Source organism: Nematolebias whitei, chromosome 15 (genome assembly GCF_014905685.2).
Source record: "Nematolebias whitei isolate Nwh7 chromosome 15, NemWhi1, whole genome shotgun sequence".
In the NCBI taxonomy this organism is placed as follows: Eukaryota; Metazoa; Chordata; class Actinopteri; order Cyprinodontiformes; family Rivulidae; genus Nematolebias; species Nematolebias whitei.
In genome coordinates, this window is record NC_056512.1 from 12,221,148 (window position 1) to 12,236,519 (window position 15,372).

The 15,372-nt window shown below is 47.9% G+C and overlaps 1 protein-coding gene across 1 annotated transcript in view; it reads left to right on the forward strand.

Moving 5' to 3' along the window:
* Positions 1-5,829, forward strand: part of wipi1 (WD repeat domain, phosphoinositide interacting 1) — a 78,389-nt gene extending 72,560 nt beyond the window's left edge. Inside the window, exons 9-13 of the mRNA XM_037689316.1 lie at positions 1,304-1,316; positions 2,189-2,346; positions 5,161-5,268; positions 5,404-5,537; positions 5,813-5,829. Coding sequence (XP_037545244.1) covers positions 1,304-1,316; positions 2,189-2,346; positions 5,161-5,268; positions 5,404-5,537; positions 5,813-5,829 — 430 coding nt within the window. The remainder of the gene's footprint in view (positions 1-1,303; positions 1,317-2,188; positions 2,347-5,160; positions 5,269-5,403; positions 5,538-5,812) is intronic.
* The last annotated feature ends 9,543 nt before the right edge of the window (positions 5,830-15,372 follow it).

The window sequence follows — 15,372 nt, forward strand, 5'->3', positions numbered from 1 at the left end:
TGGCATTTCCTTCTCCCCAGTCTTCCTCCAGACTCTGGCACCTTGATTTCCGAATGACATGCAAAATTTTCTTTCATCCGAAAAAAGTACTTTGGACCACTGAGCAACAGTCCAGTGCTGCTTCTCTGTAGCCCAGGTCAGGCGCTTCTGCCGCTGTTTCTGGTTAAAAAGTGGCTTGACCTGGGGAATGCGGCACCTGTAGCCCATTTCCTGCACACGCCTGTGCACGGTGGCTCTGGATGTTTCTACTCCAGACTCAGTCCACTGCTTCCGCAGGTCCCCCAAGGTCTGGAATTGGCCCTTCTCCACAATCCTCCTCGGGGTCCGGTCACCTCTTCTCATTGTGCAGCGTTTTCTGCCACACTTTTCCCTTCCCACAGACTTCCCACTGAGGTGCCTTGATACAGCACCCTGGGAACAGCCTATTCGTTCAGCAATTTCTTTCTGTGTCTTACCCTTTTGCTTGAGGGTGTCAATGATGGCCTTCTGGACAGCAGTAAGGTCGGCAGTCTTACCCATGATTGCGGTTTTGAGTAATGAACAAGGCTGGGAGTTTTTAAAAGCCTCAGGAATCTTTTGCAGGTGTTTAGAGTCACGTTGTTGATTCAGATGGTTAGGTTAATAGCTTGTTTAGAGAACCTTTTCATGATATGCTAATTTTTTGGGACAGGCATTTTGGGTTTTCATGAGCTGTATGCCATAATCATCAGTATTAAAACAGTTAAAGACCTGAAATATTTCAGTTGGTGTGCAATGAATCTGAAATATATGAAAGTTTCATTTTTATCATTACATTATGGAAAATAATGACTTTTATCACAATATGCTATTTTTTTTAGAAGTACCTGTATTCTCTGTCCATAAGTCTGTAAATGTCTGTTGTCCAACCCATGAATTCTGATCTACTCAAGATAATTTAACAGAACTTCATCAGAGTGTTGCATACACTTTTCATCATTTTGAGGTCAAGATCATAAATAAAGGTCAAAGTTATATAAAATCTTTGCTTGTCCAGGCCATGGGTTTGAGTTATGAATGGCTCTTATCTTTTACTACACCAGATTTTAGACCAGTGTCAGCGAAAGTGACAATGTTATAGCCATTTTTCGATCTTCAGATTCTCGATAATTGGTTCCTGCTATTTTGAATTCGGCTGGCTGGTTTATCTACAATCAAGAAGTCGTCGGCAGCAAATTTGGACCCAATCATGCTGCTTGCCTTTTTGATGGCTTGGTTCGTGTCTCGTGAACCCGGAGTCAAATGCTTTGGGCTGAATGGATCAGATCTTGGGGATTTTACTCAGTCACGTTCCTTCAGTGTGGCCATGTTATTTTGGACATTTCGGAACCGAGTTGACCAACACAGACTCAAGGTAGATGTCATTAAGTTCTGCCTGTCCCCAAAACAACTGTGTGTTCATCTAAATTTTAGTTCCCTTGGCTGGTCTTGAAGGCCATCTTATCTGAATTTGCCTGGAGAAAATGTGATCTGACGCTCACCAACCCCTCCCTGAGGAATTTCCAACTGATAACCAGATGAACCAGCTGAATAAACTTTGTGTCATCATTTCAGAACTCTTAGATTCTCATAGATGTTATCCTTGGCCATTCCTCGACATATCTCGAGAACGTTTATGGATCTCACCGGAGGACATTGACTGATTACAGTGAACTTGAGAGCATCTATAAGCGTTGTTGACCGCTCTCGTGTCCGATTGCAGAATGTCTATGTAAACATGTGCTTGTTTGTGCGAGGTGTTTTTTTAATATTAGTGGGTTTTTTCCTCAGGCAAGAAAAAAAAAGTCTGATAGGAATTTTTTTCACCTCCAACTCCTACATGTGTCCAGTTAACCGCTGTTTTTGTCTGTCCAAACTGGTCTGACTTGTAAATGAGTCTTTGAGGCTCAATGTGATTTATCTGTTTAAATAAAGGTTGAATGAAAAAATTTTGTGTTTGATAATTTTGTTTTGCTATGGTGACTGTCTTGAAACCAGTTGACTCCAAAAGTTAATTACTAGTAGATATTATTTCAATGATTACTTGATTAAAGTTTCATTTAAATCTGCTTGCTTGTGATTGAGATATTTTGCTAACAGTTTTGACAAACACACACATGCAACAACAGTGTAATGGTTTTGCCCTCAACAGCAGGTGATAATGAAGCTCCTAACTCTGTCCAGTGGCGAGGATGATGCTGCCACCTGGACAGCCTACATGGGAAAAATGTTCTCAGCAGCCAGCAGCTACCTCCCTGTTCAGGTGTCTGGCATGATGAGCCAGGACCGAGCTTTCGCCACAGCTCACATTCTCTCATCTGGTCTGAAGAATGTTTGCACCCTTACAATGTGAGTTACTCTCCTTTATGTCATCCCATGTATGTTTATCTAGACCTGCAGTGTTTAGTCTTTGTGCATTTATGGGATTATAGTGTTGCCGTATTTCTCCTGGTGTACACTGTCAGTCAGCCAAGACATTAAATCCAAAAAGATTTAAAAACCTTAAGAAACTGGACTTTTGTTCTGTAGCTGAGGGAAGGAGCAGCCCCCAGACCCATTGTCAGCAGAAAAATCTCAGTTATATACTAGGCATAATGTTGCCAAACATTTTGCTAGCATTTTAACTTCTCCAGTTGAAAAAATAACATAATTGCATAGAAAAATGTATATATATATATATGTATATATATGTATATATACAAACAAAGCTCAACATTTAAACATGCTCCAGGAAAAACTCTTGTATCATTTAATATACCTCACTTTTCACTTGTATACCCATATCAGAGCAGTGAAAACCACTAGAAAGTTACATCAAGAAGTTAATGATCAATAAGACTAATTTGCCCCCCCCCCCCCAATAAAAAATACAATTCAAATCTGTACCATGCTTGACCTCTGTCTTTCCACCACTTATTTTAAGTTTAATGACAGACTTTACTGATAAAAGCATGAATGTGCCATGAGATCCCCAGTGTCACTGACATACCTCTCCCCTCTATGTCTCACCAATCTCCTGATTGTGCATCTGACAAACCTTCCAACTGTATGAGAGACAAACTTCTCCCCTCTACATATGACAAACCTCTCCCCACTACGTCTGACAAAACTCCCCACTACGCCTGACAAACCTCTCCCCTCTACATCTGACAAACAGGGGCGGCTGTGGCTTAGTGGTTAGAGCAGTCATCCTCCAATGCAAGAGTTGGGGGTTCGAATCCACCAGCAGTCACATGCTGAAGTGTCCCTGGGCAAGACACTGAACCTCTCATTGCCTCAGATGTGTGTCCCATCAGTGTATGAATGTGATAAAGCTCTGATTGGTCTCTTTCGAATGATTTGCTCAATAAACTTTTGTAGAGATCTAGTAGAGTGCTGTATGAATGGGTAAATGAGGACACAGATTGTGTTGTAAAGAGCTTTGAGTATCTTGAAATAAGATAGAAAGGCACTGTATAAGTACAGTCCATTTACCATTTACCATTACAAACCTCTCCCCTCTACGTCTGACAAACCTCTCCCCACTACGTCTAACAAACCTCTCCGCACTACATCTGACAAACCTCTCCCCTCTACCTCTGACAAACCTCTCCCCCCTAGGTCTGACAAACCTCTCCCCTCTACATCTAAAAAACCTTCCCACTCTACATCTGCCACTCTCCCCTCTACATCTGACAAGCCTCTCCCCTCTGCATCTGACAAACCTCTCCCATTTACATCTGACAAGCTTGTCTCCTCTACATTTGACAAACCTCTCTCCTCTATATCTGCCAAACCTCTCCCCTCTACCTTTGACAAGCCTCTCCCCTCTACATCTGACAAACCTCTCCCCTCTATATCTGACATACTTATCCCTTTTACATCTCACAAACCTCCCCACTCTACATCTCACAAACCGCTCCCTCTAGATCTGACAAACATCTCCCCTCTACATCTGACAAACCTCTCCCCTCTACATTTGACAAACCTCTCCCTTCTATGTCTGACAGACCTCTCTCCTCTATATCTGACAAACATCCCCACTCTACATCTCGCAAACCTTTCTCCTCTTCATCTGGCAAACCTCTCCTCTCTATGTTTGAAAAACCTTCCCATTCTACATCTGACAAACCTCTCCCCTCTATCTGAAAAACCTTTCCCTTCTTTATCTGAAAAACCTCTCCCCTCTATGTTTGACAAACCTGTCCCCTCTATGTCTAACAAACTTCTCCCCTCTACATCTGACAAACCTTTCTCCTCTACATCTGACAAACTTTTCCCCTCTACATCTGACAAACCTTTCTCCTCTACATCTGACAAACTTTTCCCCTCTACATCTGACAAACCTTTTCCCTCTACATCTGACAAACATCTTCCCTCTATATCTGACAAACCTTTCTCCTCTTCATCTGACAAAACTCTCCTCTCTATGTGTGAAAAACCTCTCCACTCTACATCTAACAAACCTCTCCCCTCTAAAGTGTACATCTTACAAACCTTTCTCCTCTACATTTGACAAACTTCTCTCCTCTACATCTGACAAACCTCTCCCCTCTATCTGAAAAACCTCTCCCCTCTTCATCTGAAAAACCTCTCCCCTCTATGTTTGACAAACCTGTCCCCTCTTTGTCTAACAAACTTCTCCCCTCTACATCTGACAAACCTTTCTCCTCTACATCTGACAAACCTCTTCCCACTATATCTGACATACCTCTCCCCTCGTTCATCTGACAATTATCTCCCTTCTTTGTCTGACAAACCTCCCGGCTTTACATCTGACAGAACTTTTTTTTACTATCTGATTTTTGTAAAAAAAAAAATTAAAAAATCAACTACTGCTAGAACAATCTATTTCCTGGTGTTTCTCTTTATATTGAAACTGCAACAGACTATTACAGTTCAAAGTTGAATCATTCCATACTATATGGCAGTGCAAGTCCTATTTAATGTGGATTTTTGTTTCCCCCAAAGGATCTACACATTTTAAAGTTACTAGTTTTCTTTGGGAACTGTTAAAAAAAACTCAGCTGTGATGTTTTTCTGTGGATTTTTAAAAGTTTGTAGGTTTTCTGGCACAAAACATGACTGAAATTAAGGTTTTCTTAATTCAATTTTCTTTAAAAAGTAGTTGCGAAAGTGTAACAAAAGTAGGGATTTAAAAATGTATAAACTGATATGTTTTAGGATCCAGGAGCTTCTACGGTTACTGGTAGTCACAACTGATGGTCAGCTGTTTCTCTATAATGTGGATCCACAGGAAGGAGGAGAGTGCACATTGGCCTTCATGCACAGGTGAGGCAACAGCTGAATTAATGCTAAACACAAGACATAAAATAACCAAATCTTTTAAAACAAGATGCTTTGCTACTATTAAAATTTCCGTCTACACAAATGGTTCTCCCTGATTTTTTTTTTCCTTCTTGTTAGGCTTATTGGTGATGATGATAACCAAAGGAGAGGACCACTGACAGATGAATCACAGGTCCAAGTTCAGTCATCTCCATCTTATGCTGAGACTGCCGCCTTACCAGCCTCTGGTCCCTTCACTGCAACCCTCACTGGTTAGTAATCATAGGCACATTTCTGTTTAAGGACTGTGAAAGACCTTCAGCACCAGGGAGTGGAGGAAACGGCACTAAATCTGCATGCATCTTTAAATTTCCAACATTATATTTTACTGGTAAGAATCTGTTGGGAAGTGTAGCATAAAGAAATCATTATCATCATCTGTTAGTTGTTTCAAAGCATAGCTAAGAAGTGTCCAACCTTCACTGTCCCTGGTCCTTGTCTTTAGTGGGTTCCAAGTGTAACCCATTCTCTTGAAATCGGCCTCCAGCCCCCACCACCAGCTGAGACCTGTTTGCTTGCTATCAATGGGCTGCAACTAGGGACATAAAGAATAGCCAGTTCATATCCATTCATGGACATGCATATAGATAATGTGACTACATGTAGAGTAGCTGTGAACAAATGTAGTTGTTATGTTATGTTGTTTCTTTGTCATATGAAAGTTAGCACAAGGTCAACAATGCAATGAAATGTTGAGGATGAGAAGAACTGATTTGACTCACTAAAAACAAACAGCAAAAAAAGAAATACTAAAACATGCAATAAGGGTACAAAATAAAGTACCCAAAAGTAGAGTTGTATTTGGGCCTAAAAAATCCGGCCCGGACCCGTATCATTTTTTTTGAGCCTGACCCAAAACCGACCAATTACCATAACTGTAATTAGAGACCAGGCACCCCAACAGCCCCACACCACATGCCCAGAGAAGCCCCGGCACGCCACTTATACACCACCCCCCTACACACAGCACCCACCAACGCGAATGTCACATCAGGCCGACCAGCCAGCACCCCGTCAAAGCGAAGCCACGCCCCCGACTGCCGCCATACACCATCAACGACCACACAACCATAGCTGACCCCCCGCCGGAACCCGGCAGCCACCCCAGCCAAAGGGCCGACCATCGCAACCCTGATCAAAAGATCTGAACAAGCCAGGGAGAACCGGAGCACCGGCCCCACCCCCAATTGCCCCCAAAGGCCCAACACCCACCAACAGCCCATACCCCAACCAGGCAATGGTGTGTTCTGAGAAACCAATTTCTGAGAGTTTATGACACAAGATGTTATGATCCACAGTGTCAAAAGCGTTAAACAGGTCTAAGAAAAGTGCAGCACAATAATCCTTAGCATCCAGTGCTTCAAAAACATCATTAAGAACCTTCAGTGAAGCAGTGGTTGTGCTGTGTTGTTTCCTGAAACCAGATTGATGTGGAGGTAAGATGTTAAATGAGTCCAGGTAATTTTTGATTTGAGAGTTTATCAGTTTTTCTAGAACCTTGGCTAAAATGCAGAGTTTAGAGATTGGCCGATAGTTGTTCAGTGAGGTGGGGTCACCTCCCTTCAGCAAAGGAAGAACAAAGGCTGTTTTCCAAGTGTCTGGGATGGAGTTTTGTGAGACCTGTTTGTACGGTTTGGGGGGACAAGGGTGGTGAGCATGTCCAGAGACAACACACAGAGGCACTGCAGAGTTCAGATGAAATCACTCAGTTCAAGTTCCCTCTGGAGAGATCCGTACACACTCGAGGGGTGCTGAGGGCGACCAAAGACGAACCCAAGGAGTCCTGAAATTATGACAGAATGTTTATTCTGCTGGGCCCCTCTGAAAAGTCTATGGAAATTCCTCAGTAGGAGGGAGGGAGGGGTAGAGCCATCAAGTTTACAAAATTACAAAATTTCCCCCTTCCTGGGCTGCCACCTTACCGTGGTGGAGGGGTTTGGGTGTCCCAATGATCCTCGGAGATATGTTGTCAGGGGCTTTATGCCCCTAGTAGGGTCACCCATGGCAGACAGGTCCTAGGTGAGGGACCAGACAAAGTGCAGCCCAAAAACCCCGATGATGAGAAAAATAAACGGACCTAATGTTCCCTTGCCCGGACGTGGGTCACCGGGGCCCCACTCTGGAGCCAGGCGAGCGCCTGGTGGCCGGGCTTTTACCCATTGAGCTCGGCCGGGCACAGCCCAAAGAGGAGACGTGGGTCCCCCTTCCCATGGGCTCACCACCTGTGGGAGGGGCCAAAGGGGTCGGGTGCAATGTGGGATGGGTGGTGGCCGAGGGCGGGGACCCGGCGGTCTGATCCTCAGCTACAGAAGCTGGCTATTGGGACGTGGAATGTCACCTCACTGGTTGGGAAGGAGCCTGAGCTGGTGTGTGAGGCTGAGAGGTTCCGGCTAGAAATAGTCGGACTCACCTCTACACATGGCTCTGGCTCTGGAACCAGTTTCCTTGAGAGGGGCTGGATACTCTTCCACTCTGGAGTTGCCCCTGGTGAGAGGCGCCGAGCAGGAGTGGGCATACTTATTGCCCCCCAACTTAGTGCCTGTGTGTTGGGGTTTAACCCAGTGAATGATAGGGTGGTCTCCCTCCGCCTACGTGTGAGGGGACGGGTTCTGACTGTCGTTTGTGCTTATGCACCAAATGGCAGTTCGGATTATCCACCATTTCTGGAGTCCTTGGAGGGGGTACTAGAAAGTGCACCTCCTGGGGACTCCCTTGTTCTGCTGGGGGACTTCAGTGCTCATGTGGGCAATGACAGTGAGGCCTGGAGGGGTGTGGTTGGGAGGAACGGCCCCCCTGATCTGAACCAGAGTGGTGTTCTGTTGTTGGACTTCTGTGCTCGTCATGGATTGTCAATAACGAACACCTTGTTCAGGCATAAGGGTGTCCATATGTGCTCTTGGCACCAGGACACCCTAGGCTGCATTCGATGATCGACTTTGTCATCATCTCATCTGATCTGCGACCACATGTCTTGGACACTCGGGTGAAGAGAGGGGCGGAGCTGTCCACTGATCACTACCTGGTGGTGAGTTGGCTCCGATGGTGGGGGAGGATGCCAGTCAGACCTGGCAGACCCAAACGTATTGTGAGGGTTTGCTGGGAACGTCTGGCAGAGTCTCCTGTGAGACGGAGTTTCAACTCCCACCTCCAGGAGAACTTCAAACATGTTCCGAGGGAAGTGGGGGACACTGAGTCCGAGGGGATCATGTTTCGTGCCTCTATTGTCGAGGCGGCTTACCGGAGCTGTAGCCGCAAGGTTGTCGGTGCCTGTCGCGGCGGCAACCCTCGAACCCGATGGTGGACACCATCGGTGAGGGATGCTGTGAGGCTGAAGAAGGAGTACTATCGTGCCTTTTTGGCCTGTGGGACCCCAGAAGTAGCTGATGGGTACCGGCAGTCCAAGTGACATGCGGCTCGGGTGGTCGCTAAGGCAAAAACTCGGGCATGGGAGGAGTTCGGAGAAGCCATGTAGAATGACTTCCGCATGGCTTTGAGGCGATTCTGGTCCGCCATCCGCCGTCTCAGGAGGGGAAAGCGGTACGCCACCAACACTGTTTATAGTGGGAGTGGTGTGCTGCTGACCTCAACTCGGGATGTCGTGGGTCAGTGGGCGGAATACTTTGAAGACTTCCTCAATCCCACCGGCATGTCTTCCACTGAAGAAGCGGAGCCTGGGGACTCTGGGTCGGGCCCTCCAATCCCTGGTGCTGAGGTCACCGAGGTGGTTAAAAAGCTCCTCGGTGGCAGGGCCCCAGGGGTGGATGAGATTCGCCCTGAGTTCCTTAAGGCTCTGGATGTTGTAGGGTTGTGTTAGCTTACGTGACTCTGCAATATTGCGTGGACATCAGGGGAAGTTCCCCTGGATTGGCAGACCGGGGTGGTGGTCCCCCAATTCAAAAAGTGGGATCGTAGAGTGTGTTCCAACTACAGGGGAATCACGCTCTTAAGCCTCCCTGGTAAGGTCTACTCGGGGGTTCTGGAAAGGAGGGTCCGTCGGATAGTCGAACCTTGGATTCAGGAGGAGCAGTGCGGTTTTCGTCCTGGCCGTGGAACACTGGACCAGCTCTACACTCTCAGAAGGGTCCTGGAGGGTGCGTGGGAGTTTGCTCAACCGGTCTACATGTGCTTTGTGGACTTGGAGAAGACTTGGTATGGGGTACCAGGCCCTTTGATACAGGCTGTTAGGTCCCTGTATGACCGGTGTCAGAGCCTGGTCCACATCGTCGGCAGTAAGTCGGGCTTGTTCCCAGTGAGAGTTGGACTCCGCCAAGGTTTCCCTTTGTCACCGACTCTGTTCATAACTTTATGGACAGAATTTCTAGGCGCAGCCAAGGTGTGGAGGGGATCCGTTTTGGTGGCCTTAGGATTGTGTCTCTGCTTTTTGCAGATAATGTGGTCTTATTGGCTTCATCAGATCATGATCTACAGCTTTCGCTGGAGCGGTTCGCAGCCGAATGCGACGCAGCCGGGATAAAGATCAGTTCCTCCAAATCCGAGGCCATGGTCTTGAGCCGGAAAAGGGTAGACTGCCCTCTCCGGGTCAGGGAGGAGGTCCTACCCCAAGTGGAGGAGTTCAAGTATCTTGGGGTCTTGTTCACGAATGAGGGAAGAATGGAGCGTGAGATCGATAGGCAGATAGGTGTAGCGTCAGCAGTGAAGCAGGCGCTGTACATGTCTGTTGTGGTGAAGAGAGAGCTAAGTCAAAAGGCGAAGCTCTCAATTTACCGATCGATCTACGTTCCTACCTTCATCTATGATCACGAGCTTTGGGTTGTGACCGAAAGAATGAGATCTCGGATACAAGCGGCCGAAACGAGTTTTCTCCGCAGGGTGTCTGGGCTCTCCCTTAGAGATAGGGTGAGAAGCTTGATCATCTGGGAGGGACTCAGAGTAGAGCCGCTGCTTCTTCACGTCGAGAGGAGCCAGTTGAGGTGGCTTGGGCATCTGTTTAAGATGCCTTCTGGACGCCTCCCTGGTGAGGTGTTCCGGACACGTCCCACCGGGAGGAGACCCAGAGTAAAACCCAGGACACGCTGGAGGGACTATGTTTCTCAGCTGGCCTGGGAACGCCTTGGGATTCCCCCGGAAGAGTTGGCCCAAGTGGCTGGGGAGAGGGAAGTCTAGGCCTCCCTACTTAGGCTGCTACCCCCGCAACCCAACCCCGGATAAGCGGAAGAAAATGGATGGATGGATGGATGGATGGGTTGAGATAAGATGGCCTGTCAAGGCCAGTCAGGGAGCCAAATTCAGATAAACACAATTGTTTTGGGGACAGGCAGATCTTAGTGACATCTACCTTGAGTCTGTTAGTTTACTCAATTCCGAAACATCCAAATTACATGGCCACACCAATGGACTGTGCCTGAGAATAATCCCCGAGATCTGATCCATTCTGCCAAAAGCATTTGAGTCTGGGTGCTCGAGGCACGAACCAAGCCATCATAAGGCAAACAGCATGATCGGGTCCAAATTAGCTGCCGAACCAGTTATCATAAATCAAATTGCGTCCTTAAAATCTACAAATGGCAGCAGAGATAGACACGTCATCAAGTCTTCCAAGTCGATGAGATCTCCAGCTGCATGCGTGCCAACAGGGCAAATCAGCTCATCTAAAGCCTGTCTTCTCTTTGAAGAAATGTTATCAATTGTGTTGAGGGACCAACTGACCAAATTCAAGTCCATAGTTATGATTCGGAAGATTTGTAGAAGAGAGGCTCTAAGCAGTTTCACAGAGAGTACAGAGCAAAGCTGTCAAGTTTTATCAGGCAGGGACAAACCCAATTTTGCAGACAGGTACTCAGACTCAGAATACAAAAATAAATACTTTTAATAATAATAAATCAAAGGGCTGACGAGGCAGCAACTTACAGAATATATTCAGGACAGGATCAGGTCAGACGGGACAGGACAGGACAATACCCAATGACGACGTAACAAAGGACAAGACTCACAGACCAACTTATATACACAGACAGGACAGGACATAATTAAAAACAGCTGGGACCAGACAAAGGAGAAATCAATCAGGATTAAATGAGACACACAAGGGTGCACAGACAGAGAAGGCCCACAAGATGGCGCTATCCCTACAGTACCCCCCTCAAGGACGCCCCCTGGCGTCCCCAAAAAAGCCCCCCAAAAACTTAGGTGGGTGGAGGGTGGAACTGCAAGGATGGACGGCCCAAGGCAAAACATGACTAAAACAAACTGACAAAAACCAAAACCAAGGAACTAACTAGACACAAACAGGGGAACACAAAAGTCTGGGTGGTCAGGAGACCATCCATCAGATCAGAGTAGGTCAAGCGGTCAGCCAGGAGACCATCCATCAGGCTGGAGCAGGTCGGGTGGGAGGCCGGAAAGCCACCCATCAGTCTGGAACAAGTCGAATGGGCGGCTGGGAGGCCGTCCATCAGGCTGGAACAGGTCGGACGGGCGGTTGGGAGGCCGTCCAGGCAGGATCAGGTCTGATGGGTGACCGAGAGACCATTCAGAATGCCGAGGCCAGTCAGGCAGGCAGCCGAGAAGTCATCCAATAGGCCGTTCAGGCGGAGACAGGCCAGACAGGTGGCCAGGAGACCATTCATCGGGCCGGGGCCGGTCGGGCAGGCAATTGAGAGGTCATACAACAAGCCATTCAAACGGGTCGGACAGGTGGCCGGGAGGCTGTTCATCAGGCCGGGGCCGGTTGAGCAGGCGGTCGAGAGATTGTCCAACGAGCCATTCAGGCAGGGACAGGTCAGACGGGTGGCCAGGAGACCATTCATCAGGCCAGGGCCAGTCAGGCAGGCGGTTGAGGGTCTCAGGTGGGCCGGGGACGAAGGTCTCAAACAGGCTGGGGACAAAGGTCTCAGGCAGGCCGGGGATGAAGACCTCAGACAGGCCGGAGACAAAGACCTCAGGCGGGCTGGGGACGAAGACCTCAGGCAGACTTGAGACGAAGACCTCAGGTGGACCGGGATCTTCTGCAGCTGACTCTGGATCTTCTGCGATCGGGACGAGAGTGAAGATCTCAGGCGGGCTGGACGTGAAGACCTCAGGCTGAGGCAAGGATCCCTCAGCAGGCTCAGGACCCCCAGGTTGAGGCATGGACCCAGGAGCAAGGACCTCACCAGACGGGGCAGGAACGAGGACTTCACTGGACAGACCAGGAGCGAGGACCTCAGCAGATGGACTAGGAGCGAAGACCTCAGCGGGCGAGCCAGGAGCGAAGACCTCAGCAGGTGAGCCAGGGACGAAGACCTCCGGCGGGCCAGGATCTTCTGCGGTCAGGCCATGGGCGAAGACCGCAGGCAGACCATGATCTTCTGCAGATAGACCAGGGGTAAGGACCTCAGTGGATGGACCAGGAGCAAGAACCTCAGCAGGTAGACCAGGAGCGAGGACCTCAGCAGGCAGACCAGGAGTGAGGACCTCAGCGGGTGGACCAGGAGCGAGGACCTCAGCAGGCAGACCAGGAGCGAGGACCTCAGCAGGTGGACTCGGAGTGAGGAGCTCAGCAGACGGGTCAGTGGCGAGGAGCTCAGCAGGATCTTCTGCGGCAGAATCATCTGGGGCAAGATCTTCAGTGACAGGATCAAGAACAGACGTGGACGGTGGATCAGCAGAGGCAGGGTCTTCTGCAGTCGCATGCTCAGGGCTGGTTGCAGACTCAGGGTTGGCTGCAGGCTCAGGGCTGGCTGCAGGCTCAGGGCTGGCTGCAGTCTCAGGGCTGACTGCAGGTAATTGAGGTTCTGGGGCTGCAGGTTCTGGGCTGGCTGCAGGTTGTGGGTGGACTGCAGGTTGTGGGTGGACTGCAGGTTGTGGGTGGACTACAGGTTGAGAGTGGACTGCAGGTTGAGAGTGGACTGCAGGTTCTGGTTCAGAATTAGAGATGGGGACTTCAGAGGCTGGTGAAGGAACTGGTTCTGTGGTGGATGTTTTTAGAGTCTTTATTCCAATTAGAAACTGTTGATACTCTGGGAGCTGGGTCAGACTGGGTTGGGATAATAAAAACTTCTCTGCAAGGGAAAGCACAGTGTCAATACAATCCGGATTGTTTTTAGCAGAGGTGAGTAAACTTTGTAAAGTCCAGTTTATTTGGGTGATTTCACTGGGTTGGAGCTGAGGTGTGTTGGAATCAGTCATAGGAGTGACTCTATGCAGGGGTGAGGTGTCGAGTTTTGCCCTCACCTGAACCCTGGGAGGTGAGGCAACGGAACCCGCCCCCACAGAGACACTGGGACTGCTTCCAGGAAACTCGACTCCACTGAGTCGAATCCATCAATGGTACTGGTGCGGATGCCGTGGACCGCTTCCGGTTACGTTTTCTGCCGCTCGTACTGTGGCGGTGAGGATCAGGGGCAGGTACAAGACAAGGTTCATCCTTGTCTTCCCTGGATGTCCATCCCGAGATGACGAGTGGCGCTGGAGGACTGGGCACAGACGTCAAACGGTCTACCCAGAGCTGGACCCTCTCTTTTTCCTCCTCTAACACCAGAAGAGGGGAGGTTAGGATCTCCACCGCCTGACTACAGCAATCTTGAGTCCGGGCAGGTTCTGTCCGGAACCCGCCGCAACGGATCACAGGCTTCCCCATCTGTGGCTTGTTCAGATAGGTGAGTAATCAAAAAATTCAGAGGTGAACGCTGTCCGCTGGGTTCTAGTATGGTCGTGTTGTTTTGTCAGGTTTTATCAGGCAAACCCAATAGTGCAGAAAGGGACTTGGACTCAAAATACAAAAATAAATACTTTTAATAGTAATAAATCAAAGGGCTGATAAAGCAGTAACTTACAGAATATATTCAGGACGGGATCAGGTCAGACGGGACAGGACAGGACAATACCCAATGGCGACGCGACAAAGGACAAGACTCACAGACAGACTTATATACACAGACAGGACAGGACATAATTACAAACAGCTGGGACCAGACCAAGGAGAAATCAATTAGGATTAAATGAGACACATGTAGATGAACAGATGCTGGGATATATTCATCATTTAACGCGGGTTCCTCATTTTTCTGGACTGAATAAAATGTGCACTGAATTTAAGGAAATGCAAAGTGAGACGTCATTTAAATTTGACCCATCAAAATGAATGCGGTCATTTATTTACAGAATCAAATTTAACATCAAACATTTACATTAATTTGGCAAATTATGAAAATAACAACAAGCAATCAATCAGGAAAAATCATACGGCCATGATTTTTCCGTTGCTGCACCACAGACATTTATAAAACTGTACAACTATGATCTTTTACCCACATGAATGTGGGTGAGCATTTTACACAGACATTTCTAAATATCTGGAAGAATTTCTACTTGATAGAAAGTTAAAGATGAAAAGAAGTTTAAGGGAGTAAAGGATGGGGTTTGAGGGAAATTGAATGTTCACCAGAACCGACACTCTCCATCAGAAGCCCAGCTCGCCTCGGTACGCTTGGTAGGAAACTTGACCCATTACCTTTCTGATGATAATCAGCAGATATGGTGTTCCGTTAACGCTACCGGCCCAGCGTCTCCTTAGAATGGCTGTAGCCCGTCAGAAGTAGTGGCGAGGCTCTGTTCGACACACATTCACCTCAGTGGAAAATGTTATAATCCCATGGAACTCGGAAGAGCTTTGTTGTCATGTCAGGAACTCCAACAGCGCTCCATCAGAACTCCAGAACTCTAGAAGTCTGACAACTCTCCAACTCTGTAACTCTGTAACTCCGTGAGTCGTAAGTCACTCTGAGTACCTGTGAGTCCCTGTCCCTGTGAGTCTGTGTAGACCAGGAAGTACTGACATTTTAAAGACTCTTTCCCGGTTCACTTTTTGGGATTTTTCATTGGTCAGAAACGACCAGAAGGGGTGTGTTTTTGTGACGTAAGAGGTTAGAGACAGTGAGAATTGTTATGGGACAGCTCAGAAATGTTCTCACAGACCGAGAGGGTTCTGTTTTGGCGTGCCTAAGAAACAGGTGCAAAACATCTCTATTTACGTCTGAGAGGATTCTAAAACATGACGGTTTTAACATAACAACTTGTTTTTCGTTTGACTGTAACCTTGTAAACGCA